Genomic DNA, 19942 nt, shown 5'->3' on the forward strand with positions numbered 1-19942 from the left:
CCAATTTTTGATCAGTTTTCTTCCTCTGGATCTGTATATAGGTCTTTTTTTTTAGTTACTTGGTAATCTGAGACCACAATAGCGTCAATGAGCTTCGTTGCAGACAAAAATATCAAAGTTATGTAGGGAAAATTGTTTATCTAAATTGAAGTTAGTACTCACTTTTTAAATTGAAAAAAATCAAGTGTAATGATAACTTTGGTTAAACATTTTTTTTTCTCTCATAAAACTTTCATTTTACTGTCTGATACTATTAGGATAATTTTTTTGTCGACAGGGATTACTTTAAACACGAAATTAAACGATGATTTATTTGCTCAGAACTTGGTAAATGGCTTTCTCCTTAAGAAATTTTAATTTATGAAAATTGTTATTGTTTGAGCTTCAATACAGAACCATATATGTTCCTACCAGACTTGTCAGGGCCGGGAAGAGTCATTGAGCGTACATTCAGACAATAACAACGTCGTTTTAAGAGGAAAGTTTTTTTGGAATGGCTCAAAAATCACTTAGGTGACCAAAAGTGTCGAAAGAAAAGAAAAAAAAAATTCTTAAAAGCTTCTTTTTTTTATGTATGTCCGCTTTACAAAATTTTTTTTCCCATAGAAGTTTGATTTAATTGTCTGAACAAGTAGCACACTTTACTATAAGGTCCATAGGAAGCCAAAAAGATTTGAAGAAAAACAAATTGAAGATGATAAGTGCAAACTCAAACTCAATAAAGGAAGCTTTTCAAACCAAATTTTTTATTATCTCATTTCCTGATTTCTCAACTTCATCTCATCACAAAGTAACGAATGATGAATCTTTGGAAACTTCCAAAACAAGGGTTTATGCCAGAAGCATTCAATTAGCCTTTTTGAGAAAGCTTGTTAGCAGCCCTAGCCTTTAAGATTACCAGGAAAAATTCCAAAAAAAAAAAAATAAAAAATTTTTTTTTGCCAGTTTTTGCAATTTTTTTATTGAAAAAACTTGATAAAAAGATACTTGGGGGCTCTTGCATACTTGTGGCTATATCGTTAGGCAAGTCAAGCTTGCTTAAAAGTCAGTTGGATATCATGCATTGAGATTCATTGACAAAAAGAACCAAACCAATTTTTTTCAAAAACTAACAGAATTAAAAGCCCGTAAAATGACCAAAAATTTTTTTTAAACTAAAAACTGATAGCTTTGACATCAAAACAATCCATTAGGGAGCTCGCATGCAAATTTTCAATGAAAAAAGACCGATTAAAAAAAATTTATCAAAAAATGAGCCTAGGAAGCTCTTAACCCCAAAAACTTGCTCTGACTCAATTCCTGATTTATCAATATGAACTGATCAAAAATTAATGAATGATATATCACTGGAAAGGTATTCCTTGAGGCTTTCCAGGGGTCTCTTTGAATTGCCAGTTAAAAAGTCGCTTATATCTAACCCTAAGCAAAAACCTAACCCTAATTTTGAGAATTCTGGTCCAAATGTGACATTTCTAGGGCATTTTTTTTAAAACGTCCAATTGACCCTAAAAACATCATCAAATCACAAAATTAACGTCACGAGCGTGTTCCTTGAGCCAAAATAGGTCTAGGGAGCCTTTTTATCTCAAAGATTGAAATCTGCTTAATCTCAACCTAAATCACTTCTACCAATGTCGGGTTGTCACTGTTACTACACCTGAGTGCAGATATTTTGGATAGGTTTGGAAAGTTAACCCTAAAATTTTTTATTGCACATGGCTTGATTTGTTGGCCCGAGAAACCACCAGAAATACCTTTTTTTTCAATTTCTGACCATTTTTCATTAAAATACAGCTTTTTTACCAAATCGGATCCGACCAAAAAAACGAAAGTTAGGGTTAAGCTCATAACTCAACCAAAACTTGATTTTATGGAAATATTTTGAGTTCGTTAGACAGATCGTGGGCAGAGGTTTCCAGAACACTAAAAAAAGTCCAAAAAATCGGATTTTAAAGCTATTTTTTAGCAACGCAAAAATTGATCTAAATGTGACATTTGCTTAACCCCAACTTTTTAAAATGCATTTTTTTGATTTTTTTTTCAAGTCCCGGGTCCCTTCTCACCTCCTAACCCCAAATATCGAAGTTTGGAAGCTCTACGGGAATGGGAAGGCCTTTGAGCCGAGGGTTTTACAAATTGCTGAGCCGCCAAACAGGCCTTGTCCAAATGTGACATGAGCGAGGTTAGGGTTAGGGTTAGGGTTAGGGTTAGGGTTAGGGTTAGGGTTAGGGTTAGGGTTAGGGTTAGGGTTAGGGTTAGGGTTAGGGTTAGGGTTAGGGTTAGGGTTAGGGTTAGGGTTAGGGTTAGGGTTAGGGTTAGGGTTAGGGTTAGGGTTAGGGTTAGGGTTAGGGTTAGGGCCCTGCGCATGGTGGTTTTTGTGAACACGGCCGCTCAATTTCCACCATGCGCAGGGTGCGTATGTTCACAAAAACCACCCTCAAAAACCACCATGTTCACAAAAACCACCACAAAAACCACCATTTTTTAAAATGAGCTGAAAACCCATAAATACTTGGCAAAAAGCCCCAAAACAACGAAAAACCTCAAAAAAACCAAAAAAACGTGAAAAAAACGAAAAAAAAACGAAAAAAAAAATTTTATGATAAATGTTGCAAAAACATTGATGGAACAGAGAGGCAAACCTAGAAATGAGTCGATTAGCCTTGTTTACACTTAAAATTGCATTTTCTACCAAAATTTTCAAAAAAACACAAAATGGTGGTTTTTGAGGTTTTTCGTAATTTTGGCGTTTTTCTGATTCGTTCTCATTTGTTTGGATTATTCAGGCCTATCGAGTTGAAAAGATGTGTTATCAGGCTTTCCAACGATACCAATAAAGTTTTAAAACTCGATATATAACTTGGTCAAACATTTTTTTAAGTTAGCCCTAAATTGGTTTTTGAAGAATTTTCTTCGTTTTTCTGAGCTCACATGCCCTCTATGAGTGAAACATCACAGTTATTCATGTAAAAATGACTGCTATGTATGTGCTGGACATTTACAACCGTAACCTGAAAGAACTGGCAAGGTATAATAATCTTACGATTGTTTTCACTACACAAAAGTTTTTTGCCAAAGTGACACTGAGAAATGGTGGTATTTGAGGTTTTCCGTAATTTTGGCGTTTTTCGCTTGTTTGGGTTAACCAAGCCTATCGGGTTGAAAAGATGCGTTATCAGGCTTTCCAACGATACCAATAAAGTTTAAAAACTCGATATATAACTTGGTCAAACACTTTTTTTAAGTTAGCCCTAAAATGGTTTTTAAGAATTTTCTTCGTTTTTCTGAGCTCGCATGCCCTCTATGAGTAAAATATCACAGTTATTCAAGTAAAATTGACTGCTATGTATGTGCTGGACATTTACAACCGTAACCTGAAAGAACCGGCAAGGTATAATAATCTTACAATTGTTTTCACTACACAAAAGTTTTTTGCCAAAGTGACACTGAGAAATGGTGGTTTTTGAGGTTTTCTGTAATTTTGGCGTTTTTCGCTTGTTTGGGTTAACCAAGCCTATTGAGTTGAAAAGATGTGTTATCAGGCTTTCCAACAATACCAATAAAGTTTAAAAACTCGATATATAACTTGGTCAAACACTTTTTTAAGTTAGCCCTAAAATGGTTTTTGAGAATTTTCTTGGTTTTTCTGAGATCGCATGCCCTCTATGAGTGAAATATCACAGTTATTCAAGTAAAATTGACTGCTATGTATGTGCTGGACATTTAAAACCGTAACCTGAAAGATCCGGCAGTGTTTTTTAATCCTATGATTGTTTTCACTAGACAAACATTTTTGTAAAGTTTGATTTAAACTGAGGTTTTTTTTGTACTTTTGGCTATTTTTTAATCGTTCATGTTTTTGGCCTTTCTCAAGCTTATCGAGTTGAAAAGATGTGTTATCAAGTTTTCCAACGATACAATACCAATAAAGTTTAAAAACTCGATATAAAACTTGGTGAAACGTTTTTTTAAGTTATTTTAGGGCTAACTTAAAAAAAACGTTTGACTAAGTTATATATCGAGTTTTTAAACCTTATTGGTATCGTTGAAAGCCTGACAACACAATTTTTTAACACGATAGGCCTGATTAATGTAAACAAACGAGAACAAAGCAGAAAACCGCCAAAATTACGAAAAACCTCAAAAACCACCATTTCTCAGTGTCACTTTGGCAAAAAACTTTTGTGTAGTGAAAACAATCATAGGATTAATATACCTTGCCGGTTCTTTCAAGTTATGGTTGTAGATGTCTAGCACATACATAGCAGTCAATTTTACTTGAATAACTGTGATTTTTCACTCATAGAGGGCATGTGAGATAAGAAAAACGAAGAAAATACTCAAAAGCCATTTTAGGGCTAACTTAAAAAAAAGGTTTGACCAAGTTAAAAATCCAGTTTTCCATTTCTATTGGTGTCGTTGAAAGCCTGACAACACATTTTTTCAACACGATAGGCCTGAATAATCTAAAAAAACGAAAACAATTAAGAAAATTGCAAAAAATTTAAAAAGACCTTGTTTGGGTTCAAACTTAACAAAAAAAACATTGGTCTAGTGAAAAGCGCTATATGGTTAAACTATCTTGTCAGTTGTTTCAGGTTACGGTTGTAAATGTCTAGCACATACATAGAAGTCATTTTTACTTGAATAACTTTGATATTTCACTCATAGAGTGGATATGATCTCTGAAAAACTAAAAAAAAAATAAAAAATCAGCTTAGATCTAACTTCAAAAAGTTTTTTGACTCAGTTTTACTTCGAGTTTTGAAAAAAAAAAAATGGATTCGTTGAAAAGCCCTCAAACACATCAACTCAACCCGATAAGCCTGAGAAAGGCCAAAAACATGAACGATTAAAGAAAGCCAAAAATACAAAAAAAAACTCAGTTTAAACCAAACTTTACAAAAAACTTTTGTCTAGTGAAAACAATCATAGGATTAATCTGCCGGATCTTTCAGTTTACGGTTGTAAATGTCTAGCACATACATAGAAGTCAACTTTACTTGAATAACTTTGATATTTCACTCATAGAGTGGATATGATCTCTGAAAAACTAAAAAAAAATCAAAAACCAGCTTAAAGCTAACTTTAAAAAGTTTTTTTTACTAAGTTTTACTTCGAGTTCTGAAATAAAAATAGTATCGCTGGAAAGCCCGCGAACTCATCAATTCAACCCAATACGCCTGAGTAAGTTTGGAGGATCAAAGGGGTCTATTTTCCTGCCGGATTTGTCCTCAAAGAAACTTTAATCGAGACCATCATTTGCGCCGTCACTACATGCAGGAGCACCAGTTCTGTGGTCTAGAACTGAATGTGATTCAAAAAATTACCTTGTTGCAGAATAGGAACGCAGTGAACTCAACAAATGAGAAACGGTACGTCTGCTCACTACCAGACTGTCTTCACGTTTTTTCTCAGAGCTGGCGACACCAAGAACATAAACAACACCGGAATTTAGTAAGAACCTTGGAGGATGTATCAGTGGTCCTCAGGAAGCAACTCTCTGGACATCCGAACGAAAATGAAAACAATGACATGATAAGAGGACCAATCAATTTTGACAGCAGTTTGAGAGAATTTAAAGTACAAAAACTACATGAGTGCAAGCAGAATGAAGGGTCAATTTTCACTGAGGAGAATATAAATACAAAACTGCAGCGAATCCGGGAATGCCTCCTACTAAGTGAAGGCTTTACAGACTTGAGCAAAATAGCAGTTTGGGTACACTCATATGAAAGCATACCAAGACCAGTCAAAACTGCTAAGGCGAAGCAAAATCTATTAACTGATCTGCTTAAGTTTGCCGAATTTCTTCTTGTCAAATACGGCCGGAAACAACAAGTTGTCGAGTTTGACATTTTGTTACAAGAGATAAGAGATCGAAAAACGTGCTGAATAATTCTGCAAAAACCAGAAAACATCTCTACAATTACGCGGAGGGAAACTCACTGCCAACAATGAAGGAGTTGAGTGCAGTTAGAGAAAATGTCACTCAATATCTACAAACGGAGTTGGAGGCACAAAACATAGACACAGTGCAATACAAAACAATCCAGCACAACCTAATTGCCCTTTTGTGCATGCGCACTTTAGCTCGCGCAGGCACTATCATCAAAATGAGAGCAAGCTACTTGCAGGAAATTGAAGTAGACGAAGCCAACGGCCTGTATAGAATCGCTCTCATGCCGCCTGAGATCAAGGATATAAGAACGGGGAAAGGGCAGAATGTGAGAATCAACTTGATTCATCGCCAGGTGCTGGAGAGCCACAAAAATTTCAGAAATGATGGAGAAAAGTACCTGAAGATAAAGAGGACAGACTTTGAGATCCTCAAAAAGTACATGAACCTGAGATCCCTCTTCCATCTTGACTCTTCGGACTGGCTTTTTGCGCCGCTGGACTCTGGCGTAACGGAGACAACAAAAGAAGTAGTGGAAGCCAGAATGAAGAGTTACTCTCGGACAGTGAGAAAACAACATAACCTACCCAACTTCGACGCAAACAGAATCCGCAAGGCAGTCAACTCGCACTGGGCGGAGACTGTTGATGACCCTAGAGCTATCCGGGCACTGGACCAACAGATGGGTCACTCCCGAGCAGTTGCTGTGCAACACTACGAAGTTGCGCAGAACAAAAAGCGCAACAGTGCTTTCATGACGACTCTGTTGGACAGGGACCTCACGGATGTAGTTCACAAAAAGCCAAGAGAACAATTGGCTCTTCAAATTTCTGGAAAAACGGACGATGCGGACGAAGCCAGCGAGGGCGAAGTCACCGATGCCTCGGAATATAGCCCTTCTAGTGACTCATCGTCTAAAGACCAAAAAACGATAGAACTCCCCAGTGAAAAAGAAATTTCACTCTTTATCAAGAGACGGAAACAGAGAGCTACGCAAAAGTACCAATTAGACGACGAGGGACGAAATTATCTTGCTCAAGTTTTTTTGAAAAACTTGTTACAAGATAATTTTAATTTGAGCAGAGCCATCACGAGAAGTGAAGTTCCTGGCTTCAACTTGAAACTTGACCAGGTCAGGGTCATTTTCAAGCAAGTAAAAGACTGGATAAGAGAAGAATCTGGACAACTTTGAACAAAAACTCTCGTTCTCTGTAAATCGTGCCGTAGAAACTATGTTACTTGAAAGCAGAAAAGTTACACTCGTTCTCTAAAAACTCTCGTTCCCTAAACCATTTTTTTTACCAGTATGTTCTTGCAATGCAGGAACTCATAGCTAGAAAACCAAGGTCACAACTAATGAATTTCCAGGTAAACAAAGAAGTGTGTGAAAAAGTACAAAACTGAGAGATTGAAACAAAGTTCACAAATTTTTCAAGCGCCATTTTAAAATTGACTTTCTAATGTTTTCATTTTTGCGTACTTTATGACATTTAATTCTGCTTTTAAATAACGAACATTATGACAGATACTTATTTTTTGTTGACTTAAAATTTCCGATGAATACGGTTAATTTACGTATGACCTTGGTATTTCGTGCTATAATTTTTTCGTGCAGTATATTGATTAGATCACTTGACTTTGTGACACTCCATAAGCCTTAGTTGTGCTAGGAGGGGCTTAGTTGAGTGATCGGGTGGGTTGTTTTTGACTTTGTGACACTCCATAAGCCTTAGTTGTGCTAGGAGGGGCTTAGTTGACTACAATTCATCCTTTGCAGTTTTGTTGCCGTATATTGATTTTGATCACTTGACTTTGTGACACTCCATAAGCCTTAGTTGTGCTAGGAGGGGCTTAGTTGAGTGATCGGGTGAGTTGTTTTTGACTTTGTGACACTCCATAAGCCTTAGTTGTGCTAGGAGGGGCTTAGTTGCCTACAACTCATCCTTTGCAGTTGATTGTTGTTGTTGCCGTATATTGATTTTGATCACTTGACTTTGTGACACTCCATAAGCCTTAGTTGTGCTAGGAGGGGCTTAGTTGAGTGATTGGGTGAGTTGTTTTTGACTTTGTGACACTCCATAAGCCTTAGTTGTGCTAGGAGGGGCTTAGTTGACTACAATTCATCCTTTGCAGTTGATTGTTTAACATTTATATGTCTAAAAAAGAGAAAGCCTTGGCTTCAAAAAAAAAGAAAAAAAAAAGATGAGAACTTGAAGTTCCAAAAAAGAGAAAGCTTTCTCACAAAAAAAGAAAAAAAAAGAAAAAAAGCCAAAAAAAATTTTTGGGACCGATGGTGCCCGCCTCCCCGTTGGCGGTCCTGGATAGCCCTGTACAAATACAGGGTGAACTGAGAGGCACCAAAAAATAATCCAACTCGAGTAATTCATTTAACTATTTATTATTTATAATTTCTTTTGCAAATTTAATTGTTATCTAAGATTTCATAGATGTAATTATTTATCATAAAATTTCCTCTGATATCAACATTGGTCTCGATTGTAGAAAATTTTAACACTCTTTCAACAATAAAACTTTTTTGCTAAAGAAAGCCAAAAATACAAAAAAAAACTCAGTTTAAACCAAACTTTACAAAAAACTTTTGTCTAGTGAAAACAATCATAGGATTAATCTGCCGGTTCTTTCAGTTTACGGTTGTAAATGTCTAGCACATACATATAAGTCAACTTTACTTGAATAACTTTGATATTTCACTCATAGAGTGGATATGATCTCTGAAAAACTAAAAAAAAATCAAAAACCAGCTTAGAGCTAACTTTAAAAAGTTTTTTTTACTAAGTTTTATTTCGAGTTCTGAAATAAAAATAGTATCGCTGGAAAGCCCGCAAACACATCAATTCAACCCAATAGGCCTGAGAAAAGCCAAAAAACGTGAACGATTAAAAAAAAGCCAAAAATACAAAAAAAAACCTCAGTTTGAATCAAACTTTACAAAAAATTTTTGTCTAGTGAAAACAATCATAGGATTAATATACACTGCCAGATCTTTCAGGTTACGGTTGTAGATGTTTAGCACATACATAGTGGTCATTTTTACTTGAATAACTGTGATATTTCACTCATAGAGCGCATGCGATCTCAGAAAAACGAAGAAAATTCTTTAAAACCATTTTAGGGCTAACTTAAAAAAATTGTTTGACCAAGTTATATATCGAGTTTTTAAACTTTATTGGTATCGGTGGAAAGCCTGATAACACATCTTTTCAACCCGATAGGCTTGGTTAACCCAAACAAGCGAAAAACGCCAAAATTACAGAAAACCTCAAATACCACCATTTCTCAGTGTCACTTTGGCAAAAAATTTTGTGTAGTGAAAACAATCGTAAGGTTATTATACCTTGCCCGTTCTTTCAGGTTACGGTTGTAAATGTCCAGCACATACATAGCAGTCAATTTAACTTGAATAACTGTGATATTTTACTCATAGAGGGCATGCGAGCTCAGAAAATCGAAGAAAATTCTTAAAAACCATTTCAGGGCTAACTTAAAAAAAAGTGTTTGACCAAGTTATATATCGAGTTTTTAAACTTTATTGGTATCGTTGGAAAGCCTGATAACACATCTTTTCCAACCGATAGGTCTAATTAATCCAGACAAACGAGAACAAATCAGAAAAACGCCAAAATTACGAAAAACCTCAAAAACCACCATTTCTCAGTGTCAAGTTGGAAAAAACTTTTGTGTACTGAAAACAATCGTAGGATTAATATACCTTGCCGGTTCATTCAGGTTACGATTATAAATGTCTAGCACATACATAGCAGTCAATTTTACTTGAATAACTTCGATATTTCACCCATAGAGGGCATGTGAGCTCAGAAAAACGAAGAAAATTCTTAAAAACCATTTTAGGGCTAACTTAAACAAAACGTTTGACCAAGTTATATCTCGAGTTTTTCAATTTTATTGGTATCATTGGAAAGCCTGACAACACATCTTTTCAACCCGATAGGTTTGGTTAACCCAAACAAGCGAAAAACGCCAAAATAACAGAAAACCTCAAAAACCACCATTTCTCAGTGTCACTTTGGCAAAAAACTCTTGTGTAATGAAAACAATCGTAAGATTATTATACCTTGCCGGTTCTTTCAGGTTACGGTTATTAATGTCCAGCACATACATAGCAGTCAATTTTACTTGAATAACTGTGATATTTTACTCATAGAGGGCATGCGAGCTCAGAAAATCGAAGAAAATTCTTAAAAACCATTTCAGGGCTAACTTAAAAAAAAGTGTTTGACCAAGTTATATATCGAGTTTTTAAACTTTATTGGTATCGTTGGAAAGCCTGATAACACATCTTTTCCATCCGATAGGTCTAATTAATCCAGACAAATGAGAACAAATCAGAAAAACGCCAAAATTACGAAAAACCTCAAAAACCACCATTTCTCAGTGTCAAGTTGGAAAAAACTTTTGTGTACTGAAAACAATCGTAGGATTAATATACCTTGCCGGTTCATTCAGGTTACAGTTATAAATGTCTAGCACATACATAGCAGTCAATTTTACTTGAATAACTTCGATATTTCACCCATAGAGGGCATGTGAGCTCAGAAAAACGAAGAAAATTCTTAAAAACCATTTTAGGGCTAACTTAAACAAAACGTTTGACCAAGTTATATCTCGAGTTTTTCAATTCTATTGGTATCATTGGAAAGCCTGACAACACATCTTTTCAACCCGATAGGTTTGGTTAACCCAAACAAGCGAAAAACGCCAAAATTACAGAAAACCTCAAAAACCACCATTTCTCAGTGTCACTTTGGCAAAAAACTCTTGTGTAATGAAAACAATCGTAAGATTATTATACCTTGCCGGTTCTTTCAGGTTACGGTTATTAATGTCTAGCACATTCATAGCAGTCAATTTTACTTGAATAACTGTGATATTTTACTCATAGAGGGCATGCGAGCTCAAAAAAACGAAGAAAATTCTTAAAAACCATTTTAGGGCTAAGCTAAAAAAAGTGTTTGACCAAGTTATATATCGAATTTTTAAACTTTATTGGTATCGTTGGAAAGCCTGATAACACATCTTTTCAATCCGATAGGTCTAATTAATCCAAACAAACGAAAACAAATCAGAAAAACGCCGAAATTACGAAAAACCTCAAAAACCACCATCTCTCAGGGTCACTTTCGCGCAAGTGACCAAAATCCATCCAAAAAGTAGGAAACTGCAAAAACAAATTATTTCATCGTTGTCCTGGTGTAAAACTACCCCTGTGTGCCAATTTTCATAATTTTTGGAACATAGGGTAAGATTTTGGTTTTTCAACCTGAGTAGAATGTCGAGTTTCCTTTTCGAACCTATGAGTTGTACCTGACCTTCTGGTAGAGTTGACTTTGTTAGGGTTCGATATATAAAGTTATGTATATGGCTGGAAACCTCTGACAAAATGTGATCGAATGGTACCAGTTTCGTTATCTTACTCCTACTAGTTCAGAAAATACAGCTAAATGAAAAAAAAAAGTTAGCCCTAATTTTTCAAAAAAATTTCAAATTTTTCAAATGAGATTTTTGATAACTTTTAATGATCGAAAAATCAAAAATGAGGTACCTACGGACAGGAAATGGGCAGAGGATTACAATGGTGTAATTGTTAGGTGAAAAAACTTAATTTAAACGTACAAACCGAGCTCAACAAAAACACCACAAAAACCACCATAGTGCTTAGCCCTAATTTTAAAAACCTGTTTTTTATGACCAAAATTTTAAAACAAAGACATAGCTCGACGTTAAATGCTGTTGTAAGTCCATTCCCGATGTCACTTTGCCAAATTTTGGCCATCTAGGTACATGCGCCAGCATTTCAAAAAAAAAATTCACTCAGGGATCGATGTTCACAAAAACCACCAGCGCGCAGGATTATTTTCCTAAACAATTACAGAGAGAGTGACTTGGAGTTTTTTTGTGAGTTCGATTTTTAGGACACGGGCAAGCGCGTCCAAAACTGCTAATGAAAATGCAAAACAGTTTAAAGTGTTAAAAACGTAATTCTCTCTTTCTTTGAAATTTCGGATTATTAGTCACCGATACGACAGATCATTTTTTTCAAAGCTCGAATTTGAACCTTTTGACTGCGAACCAACATATGTTCATAAAACTTGATGTGCTGAAAACTAAATAAGCTCACATAAATTAACGCCTCGTAAATTTGCATCTCTGCCAGTCGTTTTCCGATGCACATTCTGGCTCCAAATCCGAAGTTTCCAATTAGGAAGGGTGAGCTGAGTCTCGCCATCTCCTCCCCCGAATCATTGAGCCACCTCGTTGGGTCAAAAGTATCGGGGTTGCGGAAGTACTCTGGGTTGCGGCCAATAGCGTAGGTTCCGATCATGATGTAAGTCTGAAAAAGTTGCTTAGATACCTGAAATGTGTTTTTTTTTTTCAAATCAAGAGACAAAATTTTTCTAGATTCAACCTGGAGGAGTTTGAAATTGAAACAGAGTTTTTGCTGAAGCCTAAAAAAGTTGTTTCAGCAGATCGAAGAGCAGCTGAACTTCTAACAACGTTGTCAAAATGAGCTAAAAACGTTCGTAAGTATGGGTCTCAATGCTGTTTGAAACCAAGCTTTTGCATCTTGAGTTTATTTGTTTTTCTTTGGTAACAATCAGAAGTTTTTTGCTAGGACTTCAGCCTGTTTCTTTTAAATTTTGACCATCAAAATCATTAATATAAATTATAATAACCGCTATTGTCGAATCGTTGTGTGGTTAAGAAAAAAAAATAAAGCAATCTTCAATCTTATGGGTTTAAAGTGAGTGCTTACAACTTACCCCTTCTGGTAAGTGGTAGCCCCCCAACTCCATATCTTCAGTCAGTTTCCTCACTGTCCTCGTCATGGAGGGAAACATCCGGAACCCCTCCTTCATAACTGCACGCACAAACACATTAGTAGGATAATCTTCATCGACTGAAGATGATAATGACGAGGTGTTGATTTTGGATCTGAGCTGCGATTGTAGTGTTGGGTTCATGGCCAATTCCCCAAGAATTGCGCCCAAAGTTAGAGAGGTCTGAAACAATTTTGTAGCTTAATTGTGGTTTCGAATAACCTCCGAATTAATACAAGTACCTTCATGTTCACCTATAATCAGAGCATTTAATTATAATTAATCTTAAGAAAAACTGTTGTTGCGCTCTAAAGAAAAAAGATTAAAATAAATATTCAAGGCAATTATAAAAAGATGAGGTTGGTCATTAAACTGGGACGAATACGTTACTTGATCTATTGCACCGTAAATAAGCTCCGTGACGGATGAAATCACTTCATTCTCTGATATCGAAGAGTTCTCAGAGAGGACCTTTTCCAGGAATCCTCCGTCTGACATTGTTTCATCGTCGCTTGTTTTTGGGTTGGCTTTACTTTTTGCCTCATTTAGCTTCTGTTGTATTTGAGGGCGACCTCAAATCAAAAACATGAGCTAGATTAAATTGCACTTTTACTCAGATCCGCCCAATAACAATTTTAGCTTTGCTGTAGAAGACTCAGCATCTCGAATTTTTATGAAAAGGATTATCAACGCTATAACTTTTCAACCAGAGGTTTATATATTTATTAGTGGAGCCACATCTTTGGCTTTAGATGCAGGGTTGGATTTGAGAGTTGTTTTCCTGTGGCTATAACCATTTGCTTGAAAACAAGAAGTTTTTTCTAATAATGAAAGGAGTAAAGTTTTGTTTTTATTTTGTTTTATTTCACATAAATATCAGATCAACTTGAGATGTTTGCATTTTATGAACTTTCAGTTGTTTTCGCTCCTCTTACAAAATCATTTTGAAAAAGAGGACCCAAAAATTAAGTCGAATGTGTTCAAAATGTATTATTTTTTCAAAAACTGTATTTGACATAATTCTCACAGAAGTTGAATATGTAGTCCCAGTACTTGAAATGTTTGTTGAAATGTCTCGTCAGCCTCAAGTAGTTTTTTCCCAGCGTGTCATTAATCAGGAAAAACTTGGTCCCAATCACAAAAATCTAAACATTGCAGATAATTAAATTTTAATGTGATAGTTTTGTGATAACTTTATAATTTAAACTGGCAAAAAACTCACTCAAAGTGAATTATATTCAAATTGATATTGTTTTTTTTTAACTGATGGATTTCATTCAGCTTTTTCATAGAAGAAGCTAAAGCATTGCAAGCATGAAATCTATATGTCAATTATAATTTTAAATAGTGTCAATTAGAAAAAAATCAGCTGGGACAAATATTTTGCAATTTATGTCAAAAAAAATCAAAAAAAATCACGAGCTTAAGAGGTGTTTGCTAAAAATGATATAAACATGATTGATCTTTCGTGCTTTAGAAAAGTTTTTGACAGGTGAAAAATTTCTTAGACGGGTATATCATTTTAAAACATTTCCAGTCGCGATTTGCACTAAAATGAGAAATACTGAAAATTTGTTTTGGAAAAATACTGTGGTCGGAAGTTTCTCTCCTATTCGCAAAGAATTTGCTATAATGATATATTTTCCCAAACCTTGTCCACAACATCTATGAACTCTAGGATATCCTCCTCAATTGGATGACTCATGATGCGCTGCTGATGATTCTTTCCAAAGGTCACAGAAAAAGCCACTGAAACACATTGTGTTTTTGTTTTCAGTTTTTCCGTTTGTAAAACCATTTTACATAAAAATGTACGCCTACCTTCAAGGGACCAAACTTTCAGCAGAGTCAAAAGGTCAGAGCTTTTTAATTTCTTTTTTACTTCATCGCAGTGGACTTCTTCTGCTCTTGAGTCCAGAAGAGATCCCAACTTGTTCATGGATTGTTTCACAGCTGGTCTCAGCTGATTCACTTCTGTGGGCTTGAGGAGCGGGCCACTGAAAGCGCGTCTGCACCTTCGCCACTCTTCACCCCAGCTGAAAAGAAACGCTTTTTTCGATCACGAATACTCTTTTGCCTTACACACAGCACAAACGCCGCACTTGGATTGATTGGGCCGAACTTAAAATTTTTTTAAGCCAAGCATTTCACTGATGCTTTTTCAAGACGTTTTTTCAAAGCGAACTTGTAGGTGACCGTGTAAAACCATATAACGAATTTAAATAAAGAAAAAATTATATTAATTCAAATTATATAATGTGAAAAAAATCCTGTCGGAAAAGTTTCCGTTTTCAAACTAAAAAGTAAAGGATAAGACCGTCAGCAATGTGTAAAATTCCAAAATGATTGTTCGGACTGGAAAACATTTAATCAGCATGTACCACAAGGTACTGTTTTGGGTCCATTGGTTTTCAATATTGATGTTAATTATTTAAGAAGCCAAGTAAACAGATATATGAAATTAGTGCAATTCGCTGATGATACAAGTATTTTATGTACAGCAAATACAATAACGGACCTAAGAACATCAATGCTAGAAACGCTAGAAAAGTACCTGAAAATTTAAACGAAAACAAACTTGTTCCTAAGGTTCATAAAACAGAACCCATTATCTTTGGGGACAAAAATTTAGAAAAAAAATTTATAGAGAAGCAAGAATTTACACTAGGGAATATGCCAGCTAGCTTGGAACGTTAGTGGACAAAAATCTTGTTTTTCAGCCAAACTAAACAACTGATTAAGCAAAATTGCAGTTGCATTTTGTCAAACTACTGCGTGCGATATATGGTACCCTTAGAAACAAAAATCACGCTTTTCTGACCATTACCTTTGTCACATTTATCTTTTGTTTGAACTTTTTTTATCTATCAATATCTCAAACTAACAGACTAAACAAACAAATTAACAAGGGAATCAAAGCTTGCTATCTTCGCAGAAAAAATGATCATGATGAGATCTTTTTTTCAAGTGTACAGCTTCACCAGCCGAACTATTCGGTACCCAACATAGCCTGACTAGAATGTTCAATCTGGCAAAAATTATCAAGACAAATAAAATTGGTTGGCAGTTTATTTAAAACAAAACACCTTTGAAACTAATCGAACGCAAAAAAGAAATAAAACAAAACAGATTCCTAAAAAAAGTTAGGGAAAGAAATTTAGAGCAAACAATAGTTGTAATGAATGGAACAAGTCAAACGTTAAGCCGACAAAATTTAATTCCTAATAAAAATTCAGATGTCGGTTTTAAAATTTTTCGATAGAAATGCACGAAAATTTTTTCATTGATAGATCCATTAGCTCTTTTCCAGATCTTTCTGATATCTAAAATTGGTATAGTTTTAATCAACTTATGCGAGTTGTTATTTGTATATTTACATGCCGGTGTAGTTGTTGATTTTTAACTTTTTATAAAAATTTCATTTAGTTGCAGCACGTATTTTTAAGCAACAGTTTGTTTTGAATTTAGTGAAAAAAATAATTAGGCTTAAAAAAATAAACCCCCTCTCTCCCTTCTCTTCTTGCTCACCTGGACACGAGTCCTCTTGGCATGCCAATGTTCTCCCTGTGTGCCTCCCAGTTCACAATCGGGGGTCTCATCGGACACTGGCCCTCACTCCTGGTCAGCTGCTGGATGAGTTCGGGGGAGGAGAGGACGACTGAAGTGCGGAACAGAAGCTTCTCTGTATGAATGGGACCATAGGTGTCCGAGAAACGCTTCTGAAAAAACTATGTAACATTTCACATTTAATTACGTCAAGTTATATAATATAACTATAACTCTATAACTATACACGTGAAACCATAAAGTTTAAAACTGTACTGAGCATTTAAAGTGATGACCGCGGAATTTTCGTAATCGTCATCTGATTTTTCAAGTCCACGTTTCGTCTTAAACATTGATATCTTTTCATTTTTCTACTTCAAATTTTTTATTTCAAAAGAGAAATATGATAAGCTGTAAAGTGCACCTACTTCCAATGAGAAATAGGATCCATGATTCCACGCATAATGTGGCAGGACTCCAATTACTGGCAACCCACGAGGTCCAGGGATTGAATCCAGTCCAGCCTTCTTGCCTATATTCAAGGTATTCTTGACTGTCTTCATGAGAAGAGTATAAAAAATTAATACTTTTATGCAAAATTTAACAGACTATCAATTAGAGCATTTATGTTATTTATAATTTCAGGTCTAATGATTACTGAACGTCTGAGCTGAGTTGTAATGTCTACAAAATGACTAACTTGTTCAATGGCATGCATGGCTCTAAATATGCTGAGCTAAATTCTAAAACTGAATCATAATAAAAGTGCAACAAAAATCATTGAAAGCAAGGTTTGGATTCATCATGAATGCCGGCACCTGAAACCAAAAAGCTATTTGTTAAAAAAATGCATTGGAGTTTCAAGAGCGGAGGGGGTAGGTAGGGAAGAGACGAACGCATCCCCTCAAAGTTTTGAACCCCTGCCCAGTCCAAAAAAAAACACTTTCAAATTCTCCAATTGTGTCGCTGGCGTCCAGATGCAATAATTGGAGAGAGGTAAACGCTGAAAACCACCCTTTTGATCAAAGTTTTTCAACGAAGTTCCCAATCACGAGAAGCTTGGAAAAACAAATAGTTCGACCTAAATAATAAAGTCAGCGTTTCTTTAAAACATTCATCAAGGTCAATATCGTAAACGCTTGGGTCAGGGTCAATGAAAATGGTTGCGTCAATTTTGTAAACACTCTAAAAGCCAAATCGATTTTCTTTATCAATGGCTTTATGAATTTTTTTTTGGCTGCGAGTGCTCCTGGAAATACCTTTCATGGCTGCTATTGAAAATTGAAGTATCTTGTTTCAGATAATTATGAAAGTTATGTAATATATATACATAATTTTGATGTTTTTTTATTTATTTCAGAGTCGCTGATCGATATAATGGATCTCAACAAAATATTATATGCTACCAAGGTTATTGAGCTTGCGATAAGCAAGCGTTATCAAACTGGTATATATACTTTTTTTCTGTTATTAACTTGTTTAAGAGAATCACTTGAATCACTTGTATCTTGTTTCATAATTAATTCAAACTTAACCTGGAAACAGGGAAAATGCCTTGGACGGGAAAGGTCTTGGGTTCGAATCTAAGCAGGACTTTTTTTTCAAAGGAAAACATTCCGTTTCAAATAAAAATGTCGGCCAATTATTTGTCTGCTTATCTGTTGTCGGCTTAATTGTCACATCTTGGAATCGTTTTTTTACTGCGCGCGTTTTTTTTATGTTGCTTCTAATGTTTGATTTACTCTTAGCATATACTTTTATTTACTTTGACTTCGCATTTCCTTCGTTTTTTGTTTCGCTAAAAAATTCCTCGGTCAGAGATGACTCGGCTTATTTTTTATCAACTAAATGACCTAAATTTGGATTGTATCAGGGTAACACGATTTCAACACTCCCCTCCGCACTTTTCAAGTTGGTTGTATAATTGATTTTTTTTCGTTATGGAAATTTATTGGAAACTTTTCGTTTTTCTCAAAAACTTCCACTGGTTTTCCTGCATACTCCTCTAGAGTCTTTTTACATGACCCCTCTGTCTACAGCTTTCGAAAAAGTCCGAGAGGGAATATTTAACCCATGGTTTAAATATTTTTTTTTGCCGAAAACTACCCCTCTCAAGTCTGAGTTTTTGGTATCAATGAAAAGAACAGTTTTGAAAAACTCCCTGCAAATGCGCCCACGCCCAATTTTTTTTGAACAAACAAAAAGAATAGTGGAGACAGAATAGTGGAGACAGGGGTTTCCGTCGAGCACAAGTTCGAAACATATTTCGAGCACGGTCGAGCGCGGTCAAACACACGCGTATTCAGTTGAGCACGGTCAAAGCATATCTTTCTTGCGTCGAGCACGGTCGAAACATACCGAGTTTTGCCGAGATGGTGGAAACAAAAAGTGAACACCTCGACCCGGGGTGCTATCGCAAACTAAAGTGGAACACTTGATTTTGATCATCCCTCGTTGATAACTATACTCTTTTCATTCTATGCCTATTGACTCGATGTTGGATGTCGTCTCAACTGACCAGTGGAACCATCGCTGTCAACGTGTTTAAACGCTTCACTCTTGGTACGTTTCATGGGTACGTCGTCTCTTTTGTAAGCTGTTTGGGTACGTCAGTGAGCTGTACGGGTAAGTCACTTCAATATTTTAGATCAACCAAAAATATGCTTAGAGCAACTTCCTACTCATGATTTCTGATCTGAGCTCTGAGAAATTCTGCCCTGATCTAAGCAGAATCTAAAAGATCTTAAATAAAACGAGCGCAACATCGCGCGCATACACCTATTCTAAATTTGCACCACCTTGATTATAGCGCAATAATTTTGCAGCAGTCTACGACAGAAGACAATCGAAACGATAGCATTGAATGGTTCAATAAACTGGATGGCTAAAATTTGCTCCTTGAAAAAAAACTAAAAAAAACTATTGGTATAGACAGATAATTTTGTGATCTTTGTATTGAAACAAAATAGTCCTAAGATGAAGAATACGAATTAACAATAAAAGAAAAGTTTATGCTTTGGTGAACAATACCTCTAAAAATTGAAAACTCGATGAGTACACAAAAAATACTTGCCGGAGATTTGATTGCTAGAATATTGGCCAAGAAATGGCTGACTTCAAAGTTTGAATAAGATCAAAATTAAGTCAAAGCAGAAAACCAAACCGACCAATAAATGGAACCATGACGCAAGCAAGTGTCAGTGTACAAAAAAAAGAAAATTATAGTCAATTTGCATCATTTATCTTTCAGTTTTATCTGTTCAGTCACACTTGGACATTATTGAGCGATACACAAAAAGATATGCTGATGGCACCTTTAAAAGTTGCCTCTCGTTGTTTTACTAAGTATATACTGCCCGTACCTTACAAACACTTGGAAACCAGATCCGAGCATCGTAAAATCTTGCCTATTTCAGATCTTGTCCAGACATGGTGCATGTTTCGTTTGGACATGGACATGTCTGAATCAGGACTGAGGCAGGTATGGATTCCATCACAGAAGCAGAAAACAAGGACGTGATTTTAAACGAGTTTTAGTGTTATTTGTCAAAATAACAATTTTCAACTATAAAAACAAGACACGTGACAAAAGTTGAGAATTCATTCGAAAATTTCAAAAAAATTTTTTTTCAGATCTGAT

At 35.6% G+C, this 19942-nt stretch overlaps 1 protein-coding gene across 1 annotated transcript; it reads right to left on the reverse strand.

Annotated features, from left to right (window-relative positions):
* Nucleotides 1–7226: 7226 nt before the first annotated feature.
* On the reverse strand, nucleotides 7227–17069 carry LOC134855789 (1,25-dihydroxyvitamin D(3) 24-hydroxylase, mitochondrial-like). Its single transcript, XM_063872257.1, has 9 exons — nucleotides 16731–17069; nucleotides 16285–16475; nucleotides 14578–14792; nucleotides 14408–14505; nucleotides 13784–13901; nucleotides 13147–13328; nucleotides 12700–12939; nucleotides 12057–12269; nucleotides 7227–7232 (listed from the first exon to the last, which is right to left on the reverse strand). Exons 1-9 carry the CDS (start codon nucleotides 16863–16865, stop codon nucleotides 7227–7229), a joined length of 1398 nt encoding a protein of 465 aa, XP_063728327.1. The 5' UTR covers nucleotides 16866–17069.
* Nucleotides 17070–19942: the final 2873 nt, after the last annotated feature.

Source organism: Symsagittifera roscoffensis, chromosome 1, assembly GCF_963678635.1.
Source record: "Symsagittifera roscoffensis chromosome 1, txSymRosc1.1, whole genome shotgun sequence".
Lineage (NCBI taxonomy): Eukaryota > Metazoa > Xenacoelomorpha > Acoela > Convolutidae > Symsagittifera > Symsagittifera roscoffensis.